This window comes from Schistocerca nitens, chromosome 7 (genome assembly GCF_023898315.1).
Source record: "Schistocerca nitens isolate TAMUIC-IGC-003100 chromosome 7, iqSchNite1.1, whole genome shotgun sequence".
Lineage (NCBI taxonomy): Eukaryota > Metazoa > Arthropoda > Insecta > Orthoptera > Acrididae > Schistocerca > Schistocerca nitens.
The window spans coordinates 100,178,706-100,203,975 of record NC_064620.1 but is presented as its reverse complement, the minus strand read 5'-3'; the positions used below and the strand labels follow the sequence as shown (position 1 = coordinate 100,203,975).

Sequence of the window (25,270 nt, the reverse complement as noted above, 5' to 3'; positions counted from 1 at the left end):
CTTATTCTAATTTAGCTTTCTTTCTTTGTTATTTTTCTTTTATACTCCTGTTGTTTTATATTTAAGCTTTCAGACTTAATAAATCTTAATAGTTTTAACTTCTCTGGGATGAAGGTGTTTAGTAAACCACCTTTAATAGTGATACAGAAGCCTAGAAAAATATGAGAGTTTAGTGCTATACCTCAAACGCAAACAGAAAACTATTTATGAAATTTAAATTTTTTTTAGTTGGTTTAGACAGACAGTTTTGCAACAGTAAAGTAATTTATGGGCATGTGGTAATAATTACATTTAAAATTTCTGTATAAATGTATTTAAAGTAACCCTCAATAAGCCAACAGCGTATGGTATGCTTTTATTGTATTAATTTTGCATTAAAAGCTTAAGTACAGTAATACATTTCTCAGTACTTAATGGACAATGATAATTAACTTGACCATGTACATTACAACAAATGTTGACTATCGTTTAATCTCGAGGATATTTCTACGACGGGGTCATACGCCACATGTCTTATAAAAATAGCAATCACACGGTTTCTTCCTGTCAGGCAAACGTTCTTCAGCACGACTGAAATTTTAGTTTAGTCGCTAATTCGTTTAGTGCATGTACCGTGTAGTTATAATTAAACTTTCCCAATTTAACACGTTAGCACGGAAACTAATTACAGTACGAGGACCAAACTTGGTAGCATTAATGTCAAGGACATGGGGAAGAGAAGTAATGCAGAATCACTACAATTGAAACCCTTTTAATGTGCTGCAACGGTACATAATACCATTACATACCGGTACTACTACTGCTACAAAAGTGGCTCAATATGGCGCCCACCAATGTCCAGAAGACTCTGAAAGCGCAAGGCTGCATTCTACACAGCAGTAAGAATTATGTCCGTAGGTAAGCTGGCTACCTCCCTTGATATGCTGCGCTTCAGACAAGCGCATGTGTGAATGTTCCACTGGTAAACCCTGTCCTACAGGTAGCGTCACAACCAGAAATCACAGGGAGTGGGGTCAGATGATCATGCCGGCCAGGCATTTGGAAACGATCGACTGATAATCCAATCGTTTCCAAAAGTGTTTCAGAGATGCAGGTGAACTTCACGAGCGACGTGCGGTGGGGCCCATCTTGCATGAAAACTGTTGAGTTCAATGCGCGTCTCTCCTGTAGGACGGGTATGACATGCTGGCGAAGCATAGCGCAGTAACGCTGGCCAGTCACACTGCACGTCTTTGGTCCTTGAGCGGCAACCTGTCCAAAGAAGAATGGACCAATGATGAACGTAACCGTGAAGCCACACTATTCGGTGACACGTTCACCATACAAAGGAACTTCATGCACAGTGACTGGAGGTGAAGATCCCCACACTCAGCAATTCTGTGTGTTCAGTTCACCTGCCAACGAAATATGAGCGTCGCCTGTCCATAGGATGATCGAAGACCAGCCCTCGAAGTCAGCACGTCGTTGTGCGTCCTGTGGTGCAGGCTGCTGTACTACACGGATCTTGTACTGGTACCATTTAAGAATGGTTCAAAGCACCTTCCGAACAGTGGACCAAAGGATGTTCAACTGTCGTGACACAGCACTTACACTGCCTGACGATCGGCAATTGCATGCAGCGTTGTCTCCCATAGCAACGGCGATTTCATCAACCACCTGTGGTGCAACCGGTCGTCGACCTCTTCCCGGAATGACGCCCAGTTCTCAAGTTGATTAGAACTTCATCATGTTCCGCTCAGCAGGTGGAGAAACAGAACCCTTCTGCAATCCTTTCAGCTGGCAATATTCTCGAAGTGCAGCTGCAGCATTACTGTTGTTTTGACAACAGAGCTTCACCAGTAATGTCCTGCTCCTTTTGTCCAAGCTCATGCCGACACGTCAACAAGTGCATTGTGACTGGTGCATCACGATGACTGAAAAATGGTTCAAATGGCTCTGAGCTCTATGGGACTCAACTACTGTGGTCATTAGTCCCCTAGAACTTAGAACTACTTAAACCTAACTAACCTAAGGACATCACACACTTCCATGTCCGAGGCAGGATTCGAACCTGCGACCGTAGCAGTCGCACGGTTCCGGACTGCGCGCCTAGAACGGCGAGACCACCGCGGCCGGCTCACGATGACTGAAACGGCACCTGGTGGCCATAGTTGGAACTGGACGGTGGCGCTGAGACGCATGGAAATCATGCACCCCGTACTCTGGACATTAATGCTACCAAGTTTGGTAGTTGTGCGGTAATTAGTTTCCGTATTATAATGTGTTAAATAGGGAAAGTTTAGTTATAACCACCCAGTAGATAACTCAGGGATCAAAACGAGGGAAAGTACATGCATTTTAGACCTCCGAGTATACAATTGTATCCCAGTCGAGAGTGGAGTTCTGTATCAGCTGCTCGTCAGTCGTTGCAGCCAGATGCATATAGCAGCTAGTCACGTGACATCGCTGAGCCATTGTGCGGCTCAAGTTGGTGCGGTGCGTAGGTTTCTGCCAGACCGTATCGTTTAGTTGGCATGGTTGTGTTGTTTGTCTTCTTCTCGTGTTCACTGGCTCCACTCGGTTTCGTAAGCGTTGCCTATCCGCTAGTGACAGCAGCGGTGTTTATCGATACGTAGTTCTACTGCCCTATCTTTGGGGCGACCTAGTGCTTCTTCCGTGTGGGTGAGTGTGGAGTTCCTTTGGGGTCGCAGGAGCAGCGAGGTCCGCGCAGAGCGACAACACGCCGGGACCGCTGTTGGCGTGTATGGACTGCCGGATCGAAGGGCAGTCGTCACGAGGGTGCACTACCCCGTCGAAACCGGATCCTGCATGTTTGAGTGAATTGCAATTCGCGTAGAGAAACCTCCACCATTGTGAAATCTCGCGATTCTCCAGTGACTTGGGCTCGTGTTGCTGGTCGTAGTGTCGCCGAGGCGAAAATCAGCGTGTGGATTACCTGGGGAAGGCGGAACTGATTATCCTTCCTGAGCTTCCATTTATTACTTACTATCTTCAGCTTCTTACATTGTTAGCCGGCCGATGTGGCCGAGCGGTTCTAGGCGCTTCGGTCTAGAACCGCGCGACCGCTACGATCGCAGGCTCGAATGCTGCCTCGGGCATGGATGTGTGTGATGTCCTTAGGTTGTCCTTAGGTTGGTTAGTTTTAAGTAGTTCTAAGTTCTAGGGGACTGATGACCTCAGATGTTAAGTCCCATAGTGCTCAAAGCTATTTGAACCATTACATTGTTAAGTTCAACCAGCTATATTTTTCAGTCTTGTGGCCGCTAACGCCCCAGTTACCTGCCCTGGGGGGTTAGTGTGTGTAACGGTTGTGAGCATTTCCTCGCATTGCCGCCGCTGTCCGGTGAGGCGTGTAAGTGTGACAGCTTCTTCACTGTTGGTTGGGTGGCGTTCTTCTACCCTAGTGGTAGTCATTCTTTCTTGTTCCGGGCGCTCTAAACACAGTTGTCTGCGGGCGGAGCCCAGACCGACGGTTCCGGCTTTGGCGTAAATTTATATCTTGCATTGGTTTTGTTGGATGTCAGGTAGCCTCACCAAGAGTATCATTAGTCGCTCGTTAGACTGCCACTAGTCCGAGTTACAATCTTGTGAACTGAATGCAACTCTTGGCTGCCTTTCTCACGCTCGCGAAAGTATTTTTGGTGTGACCTACTCAGATGTCGATTCCTGGAGCACCGTCTGTCGGCCGGCCGGGGTGGCCGAGCGGTTCTAGGCGCTACAGTCTGGAACCGCGCGACCGCTACGTTCGCAGGTTCGAATCCTGCCTCGGGCATGGATGTGTGTGATGTCCTTAGGTTGTCCTTAGGTTAGTTAGGTTTAAGTAGTTCTAAGTTCTAGGGGACTGATGACCTCAGAAGTTAAGTCCCAAAGTGCTAGGAGCCATTTGAACCGTCTGTCACTGGCGCTTGTGTTTTATTTTATTATTAGGTTACCATCATTTGTCTCACCTGTTTGGTGCTCTGTTGTTTTTTTAAATAACTTTTGCTATGCCATTCGCCGTTTGTTTGCTAAATTTTTTTAATAATTGCCATTTTGCGCGTTAAACGCTTTCAGCCGCGATCACAGTTACTTGCCTTTAAATTCCGATTGCGATCACATTGGCTTGTCTTCAAAATTATTGGCTGTCTGTATTTTATGTATTTGTTAAATTTTAAATAATTGCCATATTTCGCGTTAAAGGCCTTCAGCCGTGATTGTTGTTGTTGTTGTTGTTGTGGTCTTCAGTCCAGAGACTGGTTTGATGCAGCTCTCCATGCTACTCTATCCTGTGCAAGCTTCTTCATCTCCCAGTACCTACTGCAACCTACATCCTTCTGAATCTGTTTAGTGTATTCATCTGTTGGACTCCCTCTCCGATTTTTACCCATGACGCTAAATTGATGATCCCTTGATGCCTCAGAATATGCCCTACCAACCGATCCCTTCTTCTATTCAAGTTGTGCCACAAATTTCTCTTCTCTCCAATTCTGTTCAATGCCTCCTTATTAGTTACGTGATCTACCTATCTAATCTTCAGCATTCTTCTATAGCACCACATTTCGAAAGCTTCTATTCCCTTCTTGTCTTAACTATTTATCGTCCACGTTTCACTTCCATACATGGCTACACTCCATACAAATACTTTCGGAAACGACTTCCTGACACTTAAATCTATACTCGTTGTTAACAAATTTCTCTTCTTCAGAAACGCTTACGTGCCTTAAAATTCTGATTGCGACCTCATCGGGTTTTTTTCAAAAATTATTTAGTAAAATAAATGAGTGAAATTGCAGCAAACCAATAGTAATTGACTCGGGCCCCGTCCACAATCGTAACCCAACCCTGTCTTCCTTAATTAATTGAATCGCTTTCCGGTCGGAAACGCCAACGCAGCGTGAGGAGACAGTGTCCTCCCGTCAGCCACTCACCTTGTCGCGCGCGCGGCTCTTCTTGGTGAGCCTGTCGAGCGACTTGAACCAGCCGGGCTCCCTGTCCCTGTCCCTGGTGTGGCGCAGTACGGCGGGGCTGGGGGTCGCCGCCGGACTGGGCGTGGCCAGCCGCTGCCTGCTGCCCGCCACCTGCTCCGACTTCAGCGTCTGAAACAAAACAGGGCCGCGATGTTGGGCGTTAACGAGGACATCAACTGACGAGGCCAGCCGAAACCTACCCAATGTAGCACTGTAAGACTGATTTCTGTAGGAATTAAGCCCATTTTTCAACAGAGTCCCACAAGACGACTTAGGCAAAATTTCCAGTTGGTGTGATGAATGGCACCTAGTCCTAAATGTGCAAAAATGTAAGGTAATGCGGATGAGTCGGAAGAACAAACCTGTCATGTTCGTATACAGTATTACTAGTGTCCTGCTTGACACAGACAAGCTGTTTAAGTATCTGGGCGTAACGTTGCAAAGCGATATGAGTCGGAACGAGCATGTGACAACTGCGGTAGGGAGGCCGACTGGTCGACTTCGGTTTACTGGGAGAATTTTAGGAAAGAGTGGTTCACCTCTAAAGGAGACCGCATACAGGACGCCGGTGCGACCTGTTCCTGAGTACTGCTCGAGTGTCTGGGATCCGTACCAGGTCGGATTGAAGGAAGACATCGAAGCAATTCAGAGGCGAGCTCTGCTAGATTTGCTACCGGTGGGTTCGAACAACACTCAAGTATTAAGGAGATGCTTTGGGAACTCAAATGGGACTCCCTCGAGGGAAGGCGACGTTCTTTTCGAGAAACACTACCGAGAAAATTGAAAGAATCGGCTTTTGAAAATAACTGCCGAACGATTCTACTGCCGCCAACATACATCCGAAGAAGAGCGGCGCGTTTCGTCACAGGGTTATTTGGTAAGCGTGATAGCGTTACGAAGATGTTTAGCAAACTCAAGTGGCAGACTCTGCAAGAGAGGCGTTCTGCATCGCGGTGTAGCTTGCTGTCCAGGTTTCGAGAGGGTGCGTTTCTGGATGAGGCAATGAGGTATCGAATATATTGCTTCCCCCTACTTATGCCTCCCGAGGAGATCTAGAATGTAAAATGAGAGAGATTCGAGCGCGCACGGAGACTTTCCAGCAGTCGATTTTCCCGCGAACCATACGCGACTGCAACAGGAAAGAGAGGTAATGACAGGGCACGTAAAGTGCCCTCCGCCACATACTGTTGGGTGGCTTGCGGAGTATAAATGTAGATGTAGATGTCGACATCGCTCGTAAGGACCACGAAAATAAGATACGAGAAATTAGAGCTCATACGGAGACGTAAAGACGTCGGTTTTTGCTCGCTCTATTTACGAGTGGAACAGAAAAGGAAATGACTAGTAGTGGTACAGGGTACCCTCTGCCACGCACCATACGGTGGCTTGTGGAGTATCTATGCGCATGTAGATGTATATGTATGAGCCAACGAACTTCGTCCAGCGTGTCTCATAAGGGCGTATCAAGCGAGGGAATGCGCAATGCAACTGTCCCTTGTCGTGTAAATGAAGTTGTGTCCTACCAACACTACGGAACGGCAGTTTTGGTTGGCTGGTTTGGGGGAGGGGACCAAACAGAGAGGTCATCCGTCCCGAAGGAAAGGATAGGGAACGAAGTCGGCCGTGTCCTTTCAAAGGAATCATGCCTGCATTTGCCTGAAGCGATTTAGGGACATCAAAGAAAACCTAAATCAGGACGACCGGACGCGAGTTTGAATCGTCGTCCTCCCGAATGCGAGTCCAGTGTGCTAACCGCTGCGCCACCTCGCTCGGTGGTAGTTTTGGTACACTACATAAATGTAGTAAACGGTAGGATTGGTGGTAGAATTGGTAGGGAAAGAAACGTAAATGAATGTTTAAGAGCCGGCCGATGTGGCCATGCGGTTCTAGGCGCTTCAGTCCGGAACCGCGCGACTGCTACGGTCGCAGGTTCGAATCATGCCTCGGGCATGGATGTGTGTGATGTCCTTAGGTTAGTTAGGTTTAAGTAGTTCTAAGTTCTAGGGGACTGATGACAATAGATGTTAAGTACCATAGTGCTCAGAGCCATTTGAACCATTTTGAATGTTTAAGAGACAAAATGGCAGTCGACGACTTCCCTATTTTTCCGTTGTTTGTTTTGTCCATAATTAGAATCGCACGTAATTCAGTGTCAGTCCGTTGTGTATTTTATATCCTTATACGATATAAATATACAATATAAATCACATTTTATAAATAATGAAAATTAACTTATCGCGTAACTTGTCCACTTCTGTGTAACCAAAGCAATTACTTCAGATTCAAGTACAGTTTACATGCGCATATATACAAAAAATATAGCTGTTGCTGTTATTTTGTACTCAGTACAATGTTCATCATGATGAAAGGCAAGAGTTTCCTTGTATTATTGATAAATGCGAAAGCTGTTTACGAATAATAGAAACATCTTTTATGTAGTTCGACGAAGTATTGTAACGATGTTTGATTTTTTTTTTGCTACCTTTTTGTTAAGGAAATTGTGTTTTCCAGCGATATATAATAAATCTGTATTGTTTTTTTTCCTTACTACAACATCCCTCTGTATCATGTTACAAAACAACAATTTTCGAATAAAAACCTGAATTAAACATTGATAATTTCAATTTTGCTGTAAATATTGTTTATTCTTAAGTAACAGACAGAAGGATAACGATCTAGAAAAAATGATTCTTAGTTTACTCCCCTTTTTATATATCCTCACTCACTTTTTACACTGATCACCACGTCCGGTTTTTAGGGAATCTGATAACACACTAATTGCATACGTAAAAAAAAAAAAAAAAATCGATGGTTATGCGCTATCGCCCGATTGGTATGCAATGCACCCAGTGTACAGGTAAACAGGTAATATAGGTACGACTTTAACTGGCCAGAGCTACTAGGAAAAGTATCGTAGTCTACGCTTCCTTATGGTAGTATAGGAAAGCCGCCGATAGTTTCACATCTCTAGATGTAACAGAATACTAGATGCTGTCACATCGATATTCTTACCGCCCTAGCGAATACGGGTGATCAGGTGAAGTTATCACAGTTAACGCATGTTATATCGGTTGGTTTAAGATTTTATACCCTGTTTTTTCTCTTGGAATTTTTTTCCAAGGAAGATCCTGCCAGCGACTGTTGCTAACCTCTGAGTTTCGTTGAGCTCTAATTGCAATTACATGAAAAAATTAACCACTATATGTGTCTAATGAAAATGTAATTATACAATGTCAACTCAGTAGTTCAACTTTCGGGTGTCAGCCCTCATGATTGGAGGCCACCCTATGCCACTGGACGTTCACTCGTCCAGGAACGATTCCGGCTTTCGCCTTGAGTGAAAAAAAAAAAAAGAACAGGAAACCTAAAGCTGTTTGATCGGATTTAGAGTTTAACCTTGTCTTCCATAATATGGATTCACGCCTTCACCACTGCTCCACTTCGCTCAACGATTCTGTACGCAGTACTGGAATCAGAATTTTTTGCGGTTCGCAAATAAATTCGCGGCTTGTAGACTCTGTAAGACGAGAGCGTCGGTTTAAAGATCAAATTGTTTCTTTTCTTCACATCATCGTTAGCGTTTAGAAGTCCGTGAGGACACAAGCGTGAGACCGTACGGAAAATGCAAAGGAAACCGATTCAGCAGCAGCGCGGATACGCAAATAGTGGGCATCCTGTCCAAATGTGAGACCCGCACTTTCACGTCCTGCAGAGCCTCCCCCCGTGTGTCCGGCCGCCTTTCACTTACCACACGTCTGCGTCAGTGAAGGGCGGAAACGGTAGCGGTTTCACAACTCTGTTATTGTCACCTTCGCTCGGCGCACCTTAGGCTATCTTTTCTGACATCTCGTCTCTCGAGGTCCTTTGTCCTGCAAAGGAAAAGCAGCCCATTCAGCTGCCACAGTTTACATTATCTCATCAATATTTCCCCAATCTATTCCAATTCTTGTCTTCATTTCTGGTGCAAATAATCTGCAATATGAAGCCTACACGATTGGACACACTATTCCTGGAAGCCTTTTTTTAAAATTATTTTCTTTTCCGTTCCTTACCATTATGATCTACCAAAGTCCGTTCAAGACGAAGTGAAATGTGACTGGAATGTGCTACACTCTTTAGATGTTGTATTTGCAACAAATTATTTTTGGGAAAATGGGCTGCAAATGTGAACTGAAGTTTGTGTTATGGAGGGCACTGAACTAGGGCAATCTGTGCAGCTGTGGTAGGTACAGTATGGTGCTGTAGCGGTTACCACATCTGCCTAGAAGCAAGAGACTCAGACCCAAGTGCAGTTCACAAATCTTAATTTGTTGCTTCAGCTTCTATCGCTATTATTAATAAATTGGTTGCCACGGCAACGACTGTCAGTACAGATATTCAAAAGTTATTCATTATTCTACGCACTGTGTAAATATTATCAAATTACCTAACAAATGTTTTTTATTCCAGTCTCCGATCACAATATCAATTCTTTAGACGATGACCGGTTTCAGTCCGTAATGACCGTCCTCCTCTTTTTTACACCATGTCCTAAAGTGATAAGGCCATAATGGCATCGTCCACTGTGTGGGCGATGTGGCCTAGTCTACACCTTATTTTAAAATCATATGACGATGCTGTGCTGATTATATTTATATGTTTTGACGATGCCATTATGGCCTTATCACTTTAGGACATGGTGTAGAAAAGATCGGAGATTGGTCATTACGGACTGAAACCGGTCATCGTCTAAAGAATTGATATTGTGATCAGAGACTGGAATAAAAATCATTTGACAGTATTGGATCACCGTTTGTATATGTGACTATGCCGCAGCTGGTGAAATTACCTAACGTCGTCTTGTTACTGCAGTTTTGAGGGCTCGGCAGTAACGTCACATAATGAGCCTTTCCATGACTTTCGATCACTCACATACACGGCTACACAATGTCTAAGGAACGGAGACAGGAATAATCACAGGCAATGATGGACGAGATGATACACAAAACATACGTAACGGAGGTGGAGTGGTTGATTTGTAAATAAAAACGGTGCAGATTTCACCACATAGGAAATCAGGTAACAGACATAAATAACGTTCATGTTTGACACAGGATTTCCAACATAAAGGTCTATGTCGGCTATTATTAAGGAATATGCCCTCCTCGGGCACTAATGCACATTTTGCAGCTGTTGTCCATGCTGGCTACCAATATCGTTGACGGATATTGTCCTATTTCTCTCTCAAGACGGATTTTAGGTCTTGCACGTTTCGAGGAGGGGGTGTTCGTCGAGAGACATCTCTGCCAAGAGCATCCCAGGCACGCTGTACATGGTTTAGGTCCTCGGAGTACGCAAGCCATTCGATACTTTCAAAATCTTCACTTTCCAGTACGTCTGACACCTCAGCGGTCCTGTGTAGGAGGGCACCGTCGTCAGTACACAAAACGTCCGGACCTATCGCACCCCTAAACAGACGTACACGGTGGAGAATAATCTCCCTGCAATACCGCTGTGCTGTAACGGTACTTCGCGCAAATATATGCAGCGCTGTTCGGCCATTGTGCATAATGCCTGCCAAGACCATAACGCCTAGGCCATACGGATGACCTTCCTGAAAATTATGCATTGTGTAATGTGTTCCCCTTTCTCTCCACATTAACTGGTGGCTAGAATCTTTTGCCACTGTGAAGCGGGATTCCTGGGAGAAAATCACGCTGGATCATTGTTGCTCAGCCCAACCAAACTGCTCCAAACTCCAATGAACTCTTCCTCGACGATGGCCTAGTTGAAGTGGGATGCATTTAAGAGACTCCCGTGCACAGAAAGAAGCCTGATTTAATCGCCACGAAATGGTTCTGGCAGAGAAACGTGTACCAGTAATGGTTTCAAGGTCTGTTGCGATCTGCCTAGGACTGAAATGTCTGTTCCTTTTCGCCACCACAGCCACATACCGATCCTCTTGCGGTATGGTGTTCCTCCTATTACCAGCGGCATGCTTTCGCTTAGCATTTCCACATGCAGCTGTCTGTCTTTTTTTCATCGCGAGATGACGCTTTTGGATTCACCCATTACCGTGGCCACAGTGACGATACTTCGACCGGCCTCGAGCCGTCCAGCTGCTCGTCCACGATCGTAAGCACTCAAACACTGTGAGACCTTAACTTTTCCCGGCGAATTGAATGTTCAAATAATTTACGGGTTTGCAGCCGGGTGACGTCGCTGACCACCGCCGATATTTTGACAGGGGCACACCGTGCCAGCTTCCCACGCCCGGGTTCCCGGGTTCGATTCCCGGCGGGGTCAGGGATTTTCTCTGCCTCGTGATGGCTGGGTGTTGTGTGCTGTCCTTAGGTTAGTTAGGTTTAAGTAGTTCTAAGTTCTAGGGGACTTATGACCACATCAGTTGAGTCCCATAGTGCTCAGAGCCATTTTTGAACCACACCGTGCCATTCTCAACGAACAACTGCAAGGAGGAAGCAATGTGTCACCTATTGTGGCCAATTTGTTTATGGAGGACTTTGAGGAACGTGCATTGGAGTCAGCGACCTTGAAACCTGGCCGGCTGTAGTGGCCGAGCGGTTCTAGGCGCTTCAGTCTGGAACCGCGCGACCGCTGCGGTCGCAGGTTCGAATCCTGCCTCGGGCATGGATGTGCGTGATGTCCATAGGCTAGTTAGGTTTAAGTAGTTCTAAGTTCTAGGGGACTGATGACCCGAGAAGTTAAGTCCCATAGTGGTCAGAGCCATTTGAACCATTTTTTTTAAACCTGCGTGTTTTTTCAGATATGTAGACGATAGTTTTGTTGTTTGGCCTCATGGTAGTGAGAATTTAGACCGGTATTTGGAATACCTGAATTCAATACACCCGAATATTCAGTTCACTATGGAGGTGGAAAAGAATGGATGCCTTCCCTTCCTTGATGTTTTGGTCAGAAGGAAGACTGATGGTACGTTGGGACATTCTGTTTACAGGAAGCCTACTCACACTGACTTGTATCTGAGAGCTGATAATTGTCACCATCCAGCTCAGCGTGAAGGAGTACTTCGTACCTTGGTTCACAGGGCCCACGTTATCTCAGACCCTGAAAGTTTGGCAGCTGAGCTATCACATCTCGAAGTCACCTTTCGTCAGAATGGTTATAGTGAGAGGCAGATCAAACGTGCATTGCGCTATCAGCCTTCTGTGCAACGGGTGAGTGACGATAGCAACGAAGTGGCACCTAAGTCTACGGCCTTATTGCCTTACGCAGGAAGCATTTCCAACAGGATTGGCCGTATTTTGCGGAAATATGATGTGAAATGTGTTTTTCGACCACCTTCTAAGATTAAGGCCCTGTTGGCGTCCGGAAAAGATGATCTTGGTTTGCGTAAAGCTGGTGTTTATCGTATTACTTGCAATTGTGGCATGTCATATATTGGTCAGACAATGAGGACTGTGGAAGACCGGTGTATTGAACATAAGCGTCACACACGCTTACAACAGCCGAACAAATCCGCTACTGCAGAACATTGCCTTGACACCGGTCATCCTAGGGAATACAACACGGAGATTCTGGCGTGCACGTCCAGCTATTGGGATAGTGTTCTTAAGGAAGCTGTTGAAATCAAACTATCAAGCAACCATATAAACAGAGATGGTGGATTTTGTTTAAATGCTGCTTGGAATCCGGCTCTGTCTCTCATCAAAAAACAGAGGGACAGAATTAGTGCTACCTCACCTGTTGATTGATAGTCACTATCGATATTTCTGATGTTGGTTATCGTTGATTGTGTGTTGACTTTGCGGTTACTTGTTCTGTGTGATATCTTCCTTGTTTCTCCTCTGTGAACCGAGGTATTAAATTCCCTTGCACATTGCTTCCTCCTTGCAGTTGTGCCTTGAGAATGGCAGGGTGTGCTCCTGTCGAAATATCGGCGGTGGTCGACGACGTCACCCGGCAGCAAACCCGTAAGTTATTTGAACATTCAAACACTGTCTTGCAGACATGTTTCCGTACCATACGGAATGTCGCACTGATCGGTTCCACAACCGTCTTCGTCAGATACGGTACTGCATGAACTGTCGAATGCATGCAGAACGTTCAAGCACTCGCTTCGCTATTATTAACACGTCCCGCCCTCTACATATCCTTAGACTATCATTTGTCGGGTGTTGCGACCAAGTGAGATGGCACAGTGGTTAGCACACTGAACTCTCATTCGGGAGGACAACGGCTCGAACACGCGTCCGGCCATCCAGATTCAGGTTTTCCACGTTTTTCCTAAATCTCTCCAGGCAAATGCCAGGACGCTTCCTTTGAAAGGGCACAGCCGATTTTATTCCTTCCCCATCCTTGACGCAATCCGAGCTTGTGCTGCGTCTCTAATGACCTCGATGTCGACGGGTCGTTAGACCCGATCTTCCTTCGTTTCGGGTGTTCCGTAGTAATCGTCGGTTGCTCCATAGCGACTGACGATTGTTCCTTGGCAAGTGCCAGTTGTTCCTTAGCAACTGTCGAGCAGTTTATTTACTCCACTGTGGTCTGATATTTCCAGATTTCAGTATTTTAGAAGACGACAAGATCAATCCCATTATCAACCTCCTAACCCCGTGAAAAGTCCCGAAAGACTGCATGGATTTGTTGTGGTAATGTCGTGTTGTTATTAGTGACGTCATCCACAGGTCGCTTGTCGACTGCCGAGGCTCGCATCCCAGCCGCGCTGATGATGTCATCGGCCCAGTAATCCCGATGTGAGGCGGCTGGGCGAACACAGAGGCTGTGTGGACGAGCTCGAGTGGGAGGAATGCCTGAGGGGCGTGACGTGGCGCGGCGCAGGCGCAGTGGGGGCCGGCTGCCGACCACTTTCCCTGCTGCGAGCCGGCGGCCGTCCACTTTCACTCACCGGCGCCGCCGCGGCCCTGCCACAAGGCGCTCTGCTCGCAGTCTGCACCAGCCTCACCAGGCAGCGGCGCACTCCTTACTCGCAGCAGATGTACTGTACACAGCTTCCCTCACTTTGTTACGCCAGGCAACAGAGAGATCCCGTAATTGTACATACGACTCCGATAGCCGGCTTCCGGTGCGAGGCGGTGGTTGGTTCCTGTACCGGTGAAGAACAAGTACACTACTGGCCATTAAAATTGCTACACCAAGAAGAAATGCAGATGATAAACGGGTATTCACTGGGCAAATATATTATACTAGAACTGACATGTGATTACATTTTCACTCAATTTGGGTGCATAGATCCTCAGAAATCAGTAACCAGAACAACCACCTCTGGCCGTTATAACGGCCTTGATGCGCCTGGGCATTGAGTCAAACAGAGCTTGGATGGCGTGTACAGGTACAGCTGCCCATGCAGCTTCAAGACGATAGCACAGTTCATCATGAGTAGTGACTGGCGTATTGTGACGAGCCAGTCGCTCGGCCACCATTGACCAGACGTTTGCAGTTGGTGAGAGATCTGGAGAATGTGCTGGCAGGGCAGCAGTCGAAAGTTTTCTGTATCCAGAAAGGCCCATAAAGGACCTGCAACATGCGGTCGTGCATTGTCCTGCTGAAATGTAGGGTTTCGCAGGGATCGAATGAAGGGTAGAGCCACGGGTCGTAACACTTCTGAAATGTAACGTACACTCTTCAAAGTGCCGTCAATGCGACCAAGAAGTGACCGAGACGTGTGACCAATGGCATCCCATACCATCACGCCAGGTGATACGCCAGTAAGGCGATGACGAATACACGGTTCCAATGTGCGTTCACCGCGATGTCATCAAATACGGATGCCACCCTCATGATGCTGTAAACAGAACCTGGATTCATCCGAAAAAATAACGTCTTGCCATTCGTGCATCCAGGTTCGTCGTTGAGTACACCGTCGCAGGCGCTCTTGTCTGTGATGCAGCGTCAAGGGTAATCGCAGCCATGGTCTCCGAGCTGATAGTCCATGCTGCTGCAAACGTCCCCACCTGTTGATTCAGGGATCGAGACGTGGCTGCACGATCCTTTACAGCCATGCGGATAAGATGCCTGTCATCTCGACTGCTAGTGATACGAGGCCGTTGGGATCCAGCACGGCGTTCCGTATTACGCTCCTGAACCCACCGATTCCATATTCTGCTAAAAGTCATTATATCTTGACCAGTGCGAGCAGCAATGTTGCGATACGATTAACCGCAATCGCGATAGGCTACAATTCGACCTTTATCAAAGTCGGAAACGTGATTGTACGCATTTGTCCTCCTTACACGAGGCATCACAACAGCGTTTCACCAGGCAACGCCGGTAAACTGCTGTTTGTGTATGAGAATTCGGTTGGAAACTTTCCTCATGTCAGCACGTTGTAGGTGTCGCCACCGGCACCAACCTTGTGTGAATGCTCTGGAAACCTAATCATTTTGCATATCACAGCATCTTCTTCCTGTCGGTTAAATTTCGCGTCTGTAGCACGTCATCTTCGTGGTGTAGCAATTTTAATGGCCAGTAGTGTACTTACCTCGTCTTTCCTATTCGAGAATGCTTCTCGAGAGGGGCGGTTGTCCATTTCATGAGATATGTGCGACGAATTATATTAACAAACGCACGATTAGATAATGTTTAAAACAAAATTCGATCGGATGGAGGTTGTCTTGTTAGAGAGACGTGGCATTTTGTTTTTCATGGAGCGTCACTGACGTGTGTAAAACTCAGACGAGGCGTGCGCCAGGGTAGTGTCATGCATGCCCAAAAGAACTTTGCATCATAATCAGAATGACACAGGCGCAGCAGTATCGTATTTATCTGCCGATACCGGGCAAGCGACTTTCAACTACAAAATCTGACCTGTACGGGAATATACACAGTGGATGTACGAGTACAGGTCGTAGACGCATGGTTGACTACATATGGAAGTTTGGGTCTGGCCGTGAGTCGTGTACGGATAGCCAAATGGTAAGGCAACCGCTCGCGACATGCGGGGAATCCGGGTTCGAGTCCCGGTCTGGCACAAATGTTCACTGTTATCATTCCATTCTACAGCAAATGGTAGTCCTTATTCCCGATTGCGAATTCATTTGATGTGAATATTAATAGTAACATTAGCCTCTTTTGCAGATGATGTGGTTATTTATAATGAAGCTGTTGTGAACTGACAAGACAGCCAGTCCACAGTGACGGGTAACCGAAAGGCACGCGCTTCAACTCACGCAGGCTAGAGAGGTCTGAAACAGGATACGTAATGAATGCTATAAAGAAAAGTACGTAGATTCTGGAATACTTAGCTATAGTCCATCATTGTGGCACATCGCTCTTGACGATACAAGTTATATAATGCTAATGGCGCCTTGCTAGGTCGTAGCCATTGACTTAGCTGAAGGCTATTCTAACTATCTGCTCTGCAAATGAGCGAGGCTTCGTCAGTGTGCATCGCTAGCTAAGTCGTCCGTACAACTGGGGCGAGTGCTAGTCCGTCTCTCGAGACCTGCCGTGTGGTGGCGCTCGGTCTGCGATCACTGACAGTGGCGACACGCGGGTCCGACATGTACTAATGGACCGCGGCCGATTTAAAGCTACCACTTAGCAAGTGTGGTGTCTGGCGGTGACACCACAGAAGCTCTGTGTGAAAAAAGCTGCACGAATATCCAATCAGATAGTGATAATTTTTGAAAGAGGTGCAGAGATTTGCAGCTCGTCTTAAATGTTCGGAACTGTAAAATTGTGAACGTCACAAAGCGAGGAATCGTAGTGACCTATAACTACAATATTTGTGAGTCACAATTCAAATTAGTCAAGTCTTATACATATCTGGATGTGACAGTTTATAAGGATATAAAATGGAATGCTCCCCTAGTCTCAGTCGTACGTAATGCAGGTGGCAGACTTCCTTTCATTGGCAGGATAATGGGAGAAAGGCAATCAGTCCATATATGCATCCCATCTAGAATACTGCTCAAGTGTGCGGGATCCATACCGAACAGGACTAACATGGCATATTAATCATATACTAAGAAGGTTGGAACGAATAGTCAAAGGTTTGTTTGACCCAAAGGGGAGTGTCACAGAGATGCTGAAACACTTTAAGTGGTAGACACTTGAACGTCAACTACCCAGCCTCCTTACAAAGTTTCAAGAATCAGCTTTAAGTGAGGAATACACTACAGCCCCCTCTATATCGCCCGCGCAAGGACAGTGGAGACAGAATTAGACTAACTACAACGCATTCTTCCCTCGCTCCACGATGAATGGAACGGGAAGAAACCCTGGTAAATGGTAGAATGAGACGTAATTTGTCGCATGCGCTTCATAGACGCTTGCGAAGCATAGCTGTAGATCCTGTAATGTCAAATACAGGGCACGTCTAAGAAAATCTACACACTCATGTACCACTGCGATTTGCCTCCTTTTTACGATTCTTGACAGAAACGACTGACTGATAAGCGTCCGGATGAAGATCGAATTTGTCAGATTTTCCCTCCACGGTCAAATGGTTCAAATGGCTCTGAGCACTATGAGACTTAACATCTGAGGTCATCAGTCCCCTAGAACTTAGAACTACTTAAACCTAACTAACCTAAGGACATCACACACACCCATGCCCGAGACAGGATTCGAACCTGCGACCGTAGCGGTCGCACGGTTCCAGACTGAAGCGCCTCCAACCGCTCGGCTACAACGGCCGGCCCTCCACGGTCATTTCACGACATGTACGTGAGAGGAAGTAGTATGCTGGCTGAATCTCCTTGGAACGTATGCTCTAAGAATTTCAGTAGTGGTTTTTTCCGTGACGCACACGGCCTCTCTTCTACTGTCTGGCACAGGAGTTTTGCTGTGTTTACCAGAGATACGAGTCACAGCCTCCAGAGAGGTGCAACATGGTTACAGTCAGACGCCACACGGGGCGCATACAACACAGATTAGGTTATGCTTCCGCCTAAAGTCATGCAAACAGTTCCGTAGTGGTGGTGATACGCCCTTGCCCTTCGAAGAGCTGCGAAATGAGTTACTCAGCCTGTTAAGGCAGGAACTACAGTTTACGAAGGAATCCGAACTTCCGAGTAGTTGACATTTTCAAAAGCTTTGCCGGTGGCGACAGTAGCAATCAGCGACAGAAAAAATGTGCAAGACTAAGCGAATACCGGAGCTTAGAATTATTAGTCTTACACCCTATAATTAGGAAGCCGGAATTAGCAGTTTCTAAAACTCTGATTAGAGACCAAGAAACCGCTTCGAATCTTACAAATTTAGAACATTATGTTACTTCTTGAAGGTCAGAACCCAAACAAATTGTAGAAAATGTTAACTCCGTTTGTTTTGATCGTCATCATAGCTTAAGAACCACGTTTTGAATTACTGAACCATTTGTTTGATCTCCTTTTCTATTACGTGAGGGTTAGTTATAATTGCGTCTCCCGGTCTACAGCGAAAATCTATCGATAGAACGATACATTGATTGTGACTGACCGTGTACTACCACCATCCCCTCTCCCCCTTTGCCGAAACGTTCCACCACATCAGATTTGTGAAATAGTATCACTTATGTGCCGCTGTTAAGTTCTGACCTACAATATATCGGCGCAAAATGTTCCAGCGAGACTAAATGCCACCATCGACTGTGAGATCGTTAGGAAATCAGCACGTGGTCGGGTTGTGGTACTCTGGGGAACGGACTCGGTCGTGCTCTTGCAAATCATCAATCTCGACATTCACCTTAACCAATTTAGAGAAATCAGGGAAAACTTATCAGGATGGCTAGACGGGGTTTTGAACCGCTGTCTGCCCGAATACGAGTCCAGGACATTACCACTGCGCCATCTCGATCGGTGCCAGCATTAGCAACGCCATTTTGTGGGACAGAGAGAGCCAACAGCCGTTTTAGAATGCTGTTACGTTTGTTTCTTCAGGCTTATCTGACGTTGTGGTCTTTCATGTCGGTGTTTTCACGCCCGGCGAGCGTTCCGGACGTGCCCCAATTGTGACGTAACTTCCTTACAACAGATTAGTCGGCGATACGGCAGAACAGCACGTGGGCGAGAGGGGGGGAAAGGAAGAAAAAAGCAGAGGAGGATGTTTGTTGTGAAAACAGAGCGACGCCCCGTCCCAGGAGACACAGGTGAAAGTTGCACAAAAATTGCATTTATTTTGTTCTGATCACTTAACAATATCTTTATATAAATAGCTCTTCATAAACAAAACAGTGTGCCATAAATATGCGCATGCTTGATGTATCTTAAGACAACGTCTTATTTCATTTTGTAGGGAGTACATTTTGCTCATGTGGGAGCGATCTAGATGGCAACTATTAATATCACCAATGTCTGCCTTGATGTTGTAACCTGTATGTGTCCTAAGATCCGATGATGGCGGTTTTAGTTTCGCCGAAAACGGTAATCATGGAATATTTCATCTCTTAGATGAATTGCTGCAGGAACTCTATATGGTTTAAACTATGGAATTCTTCTTCAGCTGTAAACACTATGCGATCAGACGTATCTGGATTCCTCTAAGTGATGCTGAACTGACCACTACGTATCACGAGAAGCGGACCCTCCAGTATAAAAGGAGGCGGAAGGATAGTGTTATCAGTTGAGCACCAGTAACTGTAGAATGGGCCAGTCAAGAATTTCAGTGACTTCGAACACGGACTAGACATGTGATATCGCCTGAATAGTGAATACATCAGGGACATTTCAGCTCTTGAAAGCTGCCCACGCGAACAGCTGGTGATGTCATTGTGAAACGGAAACGAGAAGGAACAGTCAAAGCTAAACCAATACCGGGAAGACCTGTGTACTGACGGACAGGGAACATCGAGCATTTCGGAGGGTGGTTGTAAACAAATCGCATGGAACTAGAGGAAGGAATCACTTATTAAGTTCCGAAGTAATACGAGCAGTCCAGGTAGCGCAGTGCCTGTGCGAAAAGATTTGGAAAGAGGTGGTATAATGAACGACCAATTCGCCTTAAGCCACACATTTCTATAGTTTATGTTAAGCGACACTTGATGTGGTGCAAAACGCGACGGCACAGGTCAGCGGATGATTGGAAACGAGTGATGTGGACTGATGAATCACGACATACCATGTGGCGGTCCGATGGAAGGGTCTGGATCTAGCGAATGTCGTCATGTGTAGAAATAACAGTGAAGTACGGAGGAAGTGATTTTACGGTGTGTTAGTGTTTTTGAGGTTAGGGTCTGGCTACCAAATTGCGCTTAAGAAAACGCTAAACGCGGAAGGATTCGAACAGCACTGTTTATTGCGTAAAGTAGAGGAACAGTTCGGAAAAGATGATTCTTTGAATCAGTATGATAATGCACCCTGTCATAAAGCAGCGTAATTGAGGCAATGGTTTGTCGACAATTTTTTTTTTTGGGTCATCAGTCTTCTGACTGGTTTGATGCGGTCCGCCACGTATTACTATCCTGTGAAAAACCTTTTGATCTCAGAGTAGCACTTGCAAATTAGGTTTTTAGTTATTTGCTGGATGTATCCCAATCTCTGTCTTCCTCTACAATTTTTACCCTCTACAACTCCCTCTACAGCCATGGAAGCTATTCCGAGATGTCCTACCATCCTGTCTCTCCTTCTTGCCAGTGTTTTCCACTTATGATTTTCTCACCGATTCTGCGGAGAACGTCCTCATTCCTTACCTTATCAGTCTACTTAATTTTCAACATTTTTCTGTAGCATCGCATCTCGAATGCTACTGATCTCTTCTTTTCCGGTTTTCTCATGGTCTGTGCATCAATACCACACCATGCTGCGCTCAAAAGGTACATTCTCAGAAATTTCTTCCTGAAATTAAGACATGTGTTTGATACTAGTAGACTTCTGTTGGCCAGCAGCGCCCCTTTTACCAATGCTAGCTTGTTTTTTGTATTATCCTTGAGTCATGAGTTACTTTGCTGCGACCGCCGGTGTGGCCGAGCGGTTCTAGGCGCTTCAGTCTGGAACTGTGCGACCGCTAAGATCGCAGGTTCGCATCCTGCCTTGGGCATGGCTGTGTGTGATGTCCTTACGTTAGTTAGGTTTAAGTAGTTCTAAGTTCTAGGGGACTGCTGACCTCAGGTGTTAAGTCCCATAGTGCTCAGAGCCATTTGATTTTACTTTGCTGCGTAGGTAGCAGAATTCCTTAACTTTATTTACTTTATGATCACCGATTAAGATGTTAAGTTTCTTGCTTTTCTGATTTCTGCTACCTCTCGATACTTCGTGCACTATAACATTCCTGAATGGACTGGCCTTGAACCCAATGGAACACCTGCGGGATGAGTTAGAACGCCGCCTTCGCTCCATACCAGAGCGTCGAACATCACTACCTTCTCAGGTTTCGGTTCTTGAGGAAGGACGGACTACCATCCTTCCACAGACACTGAGACACCTCGTTCAAAATGTTCCCGTCGCAGCTGAAGCCGTCATAAAGGTGTATAATGGACACACTCCACGTTAATGCCCAGTACTGAGTGTCCGGGTGCTTTAGTTCAGGTAATGTACATGCTCGAGTATCCGACGCTACGCAGCCTTTATTCCACAGAGCAATTACTGTTGTGGATTTTTCACATCCGCGCATACCTCCACCTTTGACGCTACTGGTTACACGTCTGACGTCTTCGGACGACCGGCAGTAGCCGTGTGGCGACTGTTGAATAGAGTTGGCCGTGCCGCCAGATTAGGCTGCGGAGGCCGTTCACCCGGCGCGGCGTGGGGCGGGCCTCTGTCCGCGTGGCGTGAATCATACGCTAATGCTACGCACCGCGCGACCCGCCCCGTGCAAACACCACCACGACCGCACTGCTCGCCTCGTAACATTCCCTGAGCTGTCTCGTCGGCAGAAACTCGTATCTGAGAATGTTGCCGATTTCTGTCCTACATAACATCGCAGTGAACTTACTTCCACTTGGGGCCCACACAGCTTTACATCGCAATGAAGTTCCTTACATTACAGCTGAAGCTGTGACGTCGTAATGCACATTGGCAAAATGAAAACCTCATCGAAAAGACTGTAGAAATACTTTATTAAGTTTTCCACTACCTAGCGTCAGAACGGCTCACTATAGCTGCTATCAGAGAATGCCGATAAAACATCTGTGGTATCGATAACTACGATGCCACAGCGTAGGTGCAAGTTCTTAAGTTGGCACTACGACAGACACCGACGACAGCGCCCTCTAACTGGCTTTTTTCGGCGATTCCTCCTCCGCAGGTCGCACGGCGACGGTATTAAATTAGGTGACCTGGTCCCCATGATCTGTGTAGACAGACTGGGGCGCTAAATGCGTCCTCCGCCTATCCTGACTGAAAGTTATTTGCTCGTATTGACTAGAAAATCCTGAAAATAAAGCGAAGCAGAATCCCACGTATTCGGCCCAATACTGCATTATACAAAAAATGTTTTTCTCCGTTGATACATTGCCTATATAATTTCAGCGATAGTTTTCTTGTCTCGTTGTCAAAAAATATCGTCTATCCCTCCTGGCGTATACAATGAAATCCGTATTCTCTTATTTTCGTTCCTCTTTTTGGAATTTCTGAAAATTGACTGCCAAAATTCGCATCTGCTGAGACATCGTGATAGATTAAAATAGTGTGTTGCATCGGGACTCAAACGTGGGCCCTTAACGTCAGAGGACAGTGCTTCTACTAGCTGGGCTATCCAGTCATGCCTCTTGCCCGTTCCTCCCGGCTGGAGTCTGTCATTATTAAGACATGTCTCACTGACATAGCTGATAGAAGTTGCAGATTCGAAAGATGTCGAATGACATCGACCAGTGCTGACGGTAGCTGCCAGCTTCAATGTGTTTAGAACTACGAAAGCAGAAATGACTCGCCGAATTAACGATCACTGAAAGGTTGTCTGTAATTAACTTTAATCTTCTCTTACTTCCTCACAGTTTAGACTGTTAAACACAGTGTTGCCGCCAGTTAAAGTCCCTAACGACTGGGAAGAAGTCAATACCCAACATAATCCATCGATTTCTATCGATTTTAGCTATTCTTGTTAGCAGCCTTACCGAGAGTTTTCTTACAACGCGAGTGTAGTAGAGTAGCTTTCTCCGAAATATAGAGGCTCTACAGAGGCCCTTCTGCATACTTCCCACAACAGTGTTTCTTCAGAGAAATGTCTCGAAAAAGGCCCAGCGACATTAACAGCTCTGTAAAACTGTCCGTCGTATCGACGGTCGAGGCGTGTTTGGATAACTCAGTTGGTAGGATCCTGAGAAAATTTCAAGTTCGAACCCTGGTTCGCTACTGAGTTTTGACCTATCATAATGTTCTGTTGAGTCCAATGTCTACTGCAGAGTGAAAAATTTATTCTCGCTTCGGAGTTAAAACTCTAACGTGTACAAGCTGAGAAATACTGGTTGTTTCTCACCGTGTGCTCCTTCGAGGCGCACTTTTGCCGGAGTTCACGTGTCACGATGGAAAGCGAGGGTCTGAACGCATCCGTGTACAGTAAGCCGGCCGTTTTCGAGGGCTCGGCATGGCAGACCTGCTACAGTGGCTCCCCTACCAAAACTACGGTTCGGTGGTTTTGGTACAGTACATAAATGGTAGGAATGTAAGTAGGCTGTTTAGGTTTTTATGATGGTAACGCCACGTAGCGCTCTGCATGAAAATCGCTGACTGTATTGTGTGCAGTCTGTGGCTGGTTGGCATTGTTGGAATATTCGCTATTGTAGTGTTGGGCAGTTGGATGTGAACAGCGCGAAGCGTTGCGCAGTTGGTGAGCCGCCAGCAGTGGTGGATGTGGGGAGAGAGATGCCAGAGTTTTCAGAGCGGACGATCTGGACGTGTGTGAGTCAGAAAAAGGAAAATTGTAAGACTGGATGTCATGAACTGTTATATATATACAGGATGTTACAAAAAGGTACAGCCAGACTTTCAGGAAACATTCCTCACACACAAATAAAGAAAAGATGTTATGTGGACATGTGTCCGTAAAACGCTTAATTTCCATGTTAGAGCTCATTTTAGTTTCGTCAGTATGTTCTGTACTTCCTCGATTCACCGCCAGTTGGCCCAATTGAAGGAAGGTTGTCTTCGGTGCTTGTGTTGATATGCGACTCATTGCTCTACATTACTAGCATCAAGCACATCAGTACGTAGCATCAACAGGTTAGTGTTCATCACGAACGTGGTTTTGCAGTCAGTGCAATGTTTACTAAAGCGGAGTTGGCAGATGCCCATTTGATGTATGGATTAGCACGGGGCAATAGCCTTGGCGCGGTACGTTTGTATCGAGACAGATTTCCAGAACGAAGGTGTCCCGACAGGAAGACGTTCGAAGCAATTGATCGGCGTCTTAGGGAGCACGGAACATTCCAGCCTATGACTCGCGACTGGGGAAGACCTAGAACGACGAGAACACCTGCAATAGACGAGGCAATTCTTCGTGCAGTTGACGATAACCCTAATGTCAGCGTCAGAGAAGTTGCTGCTATACAAGGTAACGTTGACCACGTCACTGTATGGAGAGTGCTACGGGAGAACCAGTTGTTTCCGTACCATGTACAGTGTGTGCAGGCACAATCAGCAGCTGATTGGCCTCCACGGGTACACTTCTGCGAATGGTTCACGCAACAATGTGCCAATCCTCATTTCAGTGCAAATGTTCTCTTTACGGATGAGGCTTCATTCCAACGTGATCAAATTGTAAATTTTCACAATCAACATGTGTGGGCTGACGAGAATCCGCACGCAATTGTGCAAGCACGTCATCAACACAGATTTTCTGTGAACGTTTGGGCAGGTATTGTTGGTGATGTCTTGATTGGGCCCCATGTTCTTCCATCTACGCTCAATGGAGCACCTTATCATGATTTCATACGGGATACTCTACCTGTGCTGCTAGAACATGTGCCTTTACAAGTACGACACAACATGTGGTTCATGCAAGATGGAGCTCCTGCACATTTCAGTCGAAGTGTTCGTACGCTTCTCAACAACAGATTCGGTGACCGATGGATTGGTAGAGGCGGACCAATTCCATGGCCTCCACGCTCTCCTGACCTCAACCCTCTTGACTTTCATTTATGGGAGCATTTGAAAGCTCTTGTCTACGCAACCCCGGTACCAAATGTAGAGACTCTTCGTGCTCGTATTGTGGACGGCTGTGATACAATACGCCATTCTCCAGGGCTGCATCAGCGCATCAGGGATTCCATGCGACGGGGGGTGGAAGCATGTATCCTCGCTAACGGAGGACGTTTTGAACATTTCGTGTAACAAAGTGTTTGAAGCCACCCTGGTACGTTCTGTTGCTGTGTGTTTCCATTCCATGATTAATGTGATTTGAAGAGAAGTAATAAAATGAGCTCTAACATGGAAAGTAAGCGTTTCCGGACACATGTCCACATATTTTCTTTCTTTGTGTGTGAGGAATGTTTC

General features: G+C 46.2%; 1 protein-coding gene across 1 annotated transcript in view; it reads right to left on the bottom strand.

Moving 5' to 3' along the window:
• The window catches only part of LOC126195489 (splicing factor, arginine/serine-rich 19), a 410,081-nt gene that overhangs the window by 31,857 nt on the left and 352,954 nt on the right, over nucleotides 1-25,270 (bottom strand). The window contains exon 8 of the mRNA XM_049934118.1: nucleotides 4,908-5,075. Within this exon, the coding sequence (XP_049790075.1) occupies nucleotides 4,908-5,075 (168 nt within the window). The remainder of the gene's footprint in view (nucleotides 1-4,907; nucleotides 5,076-25,270) is intronic.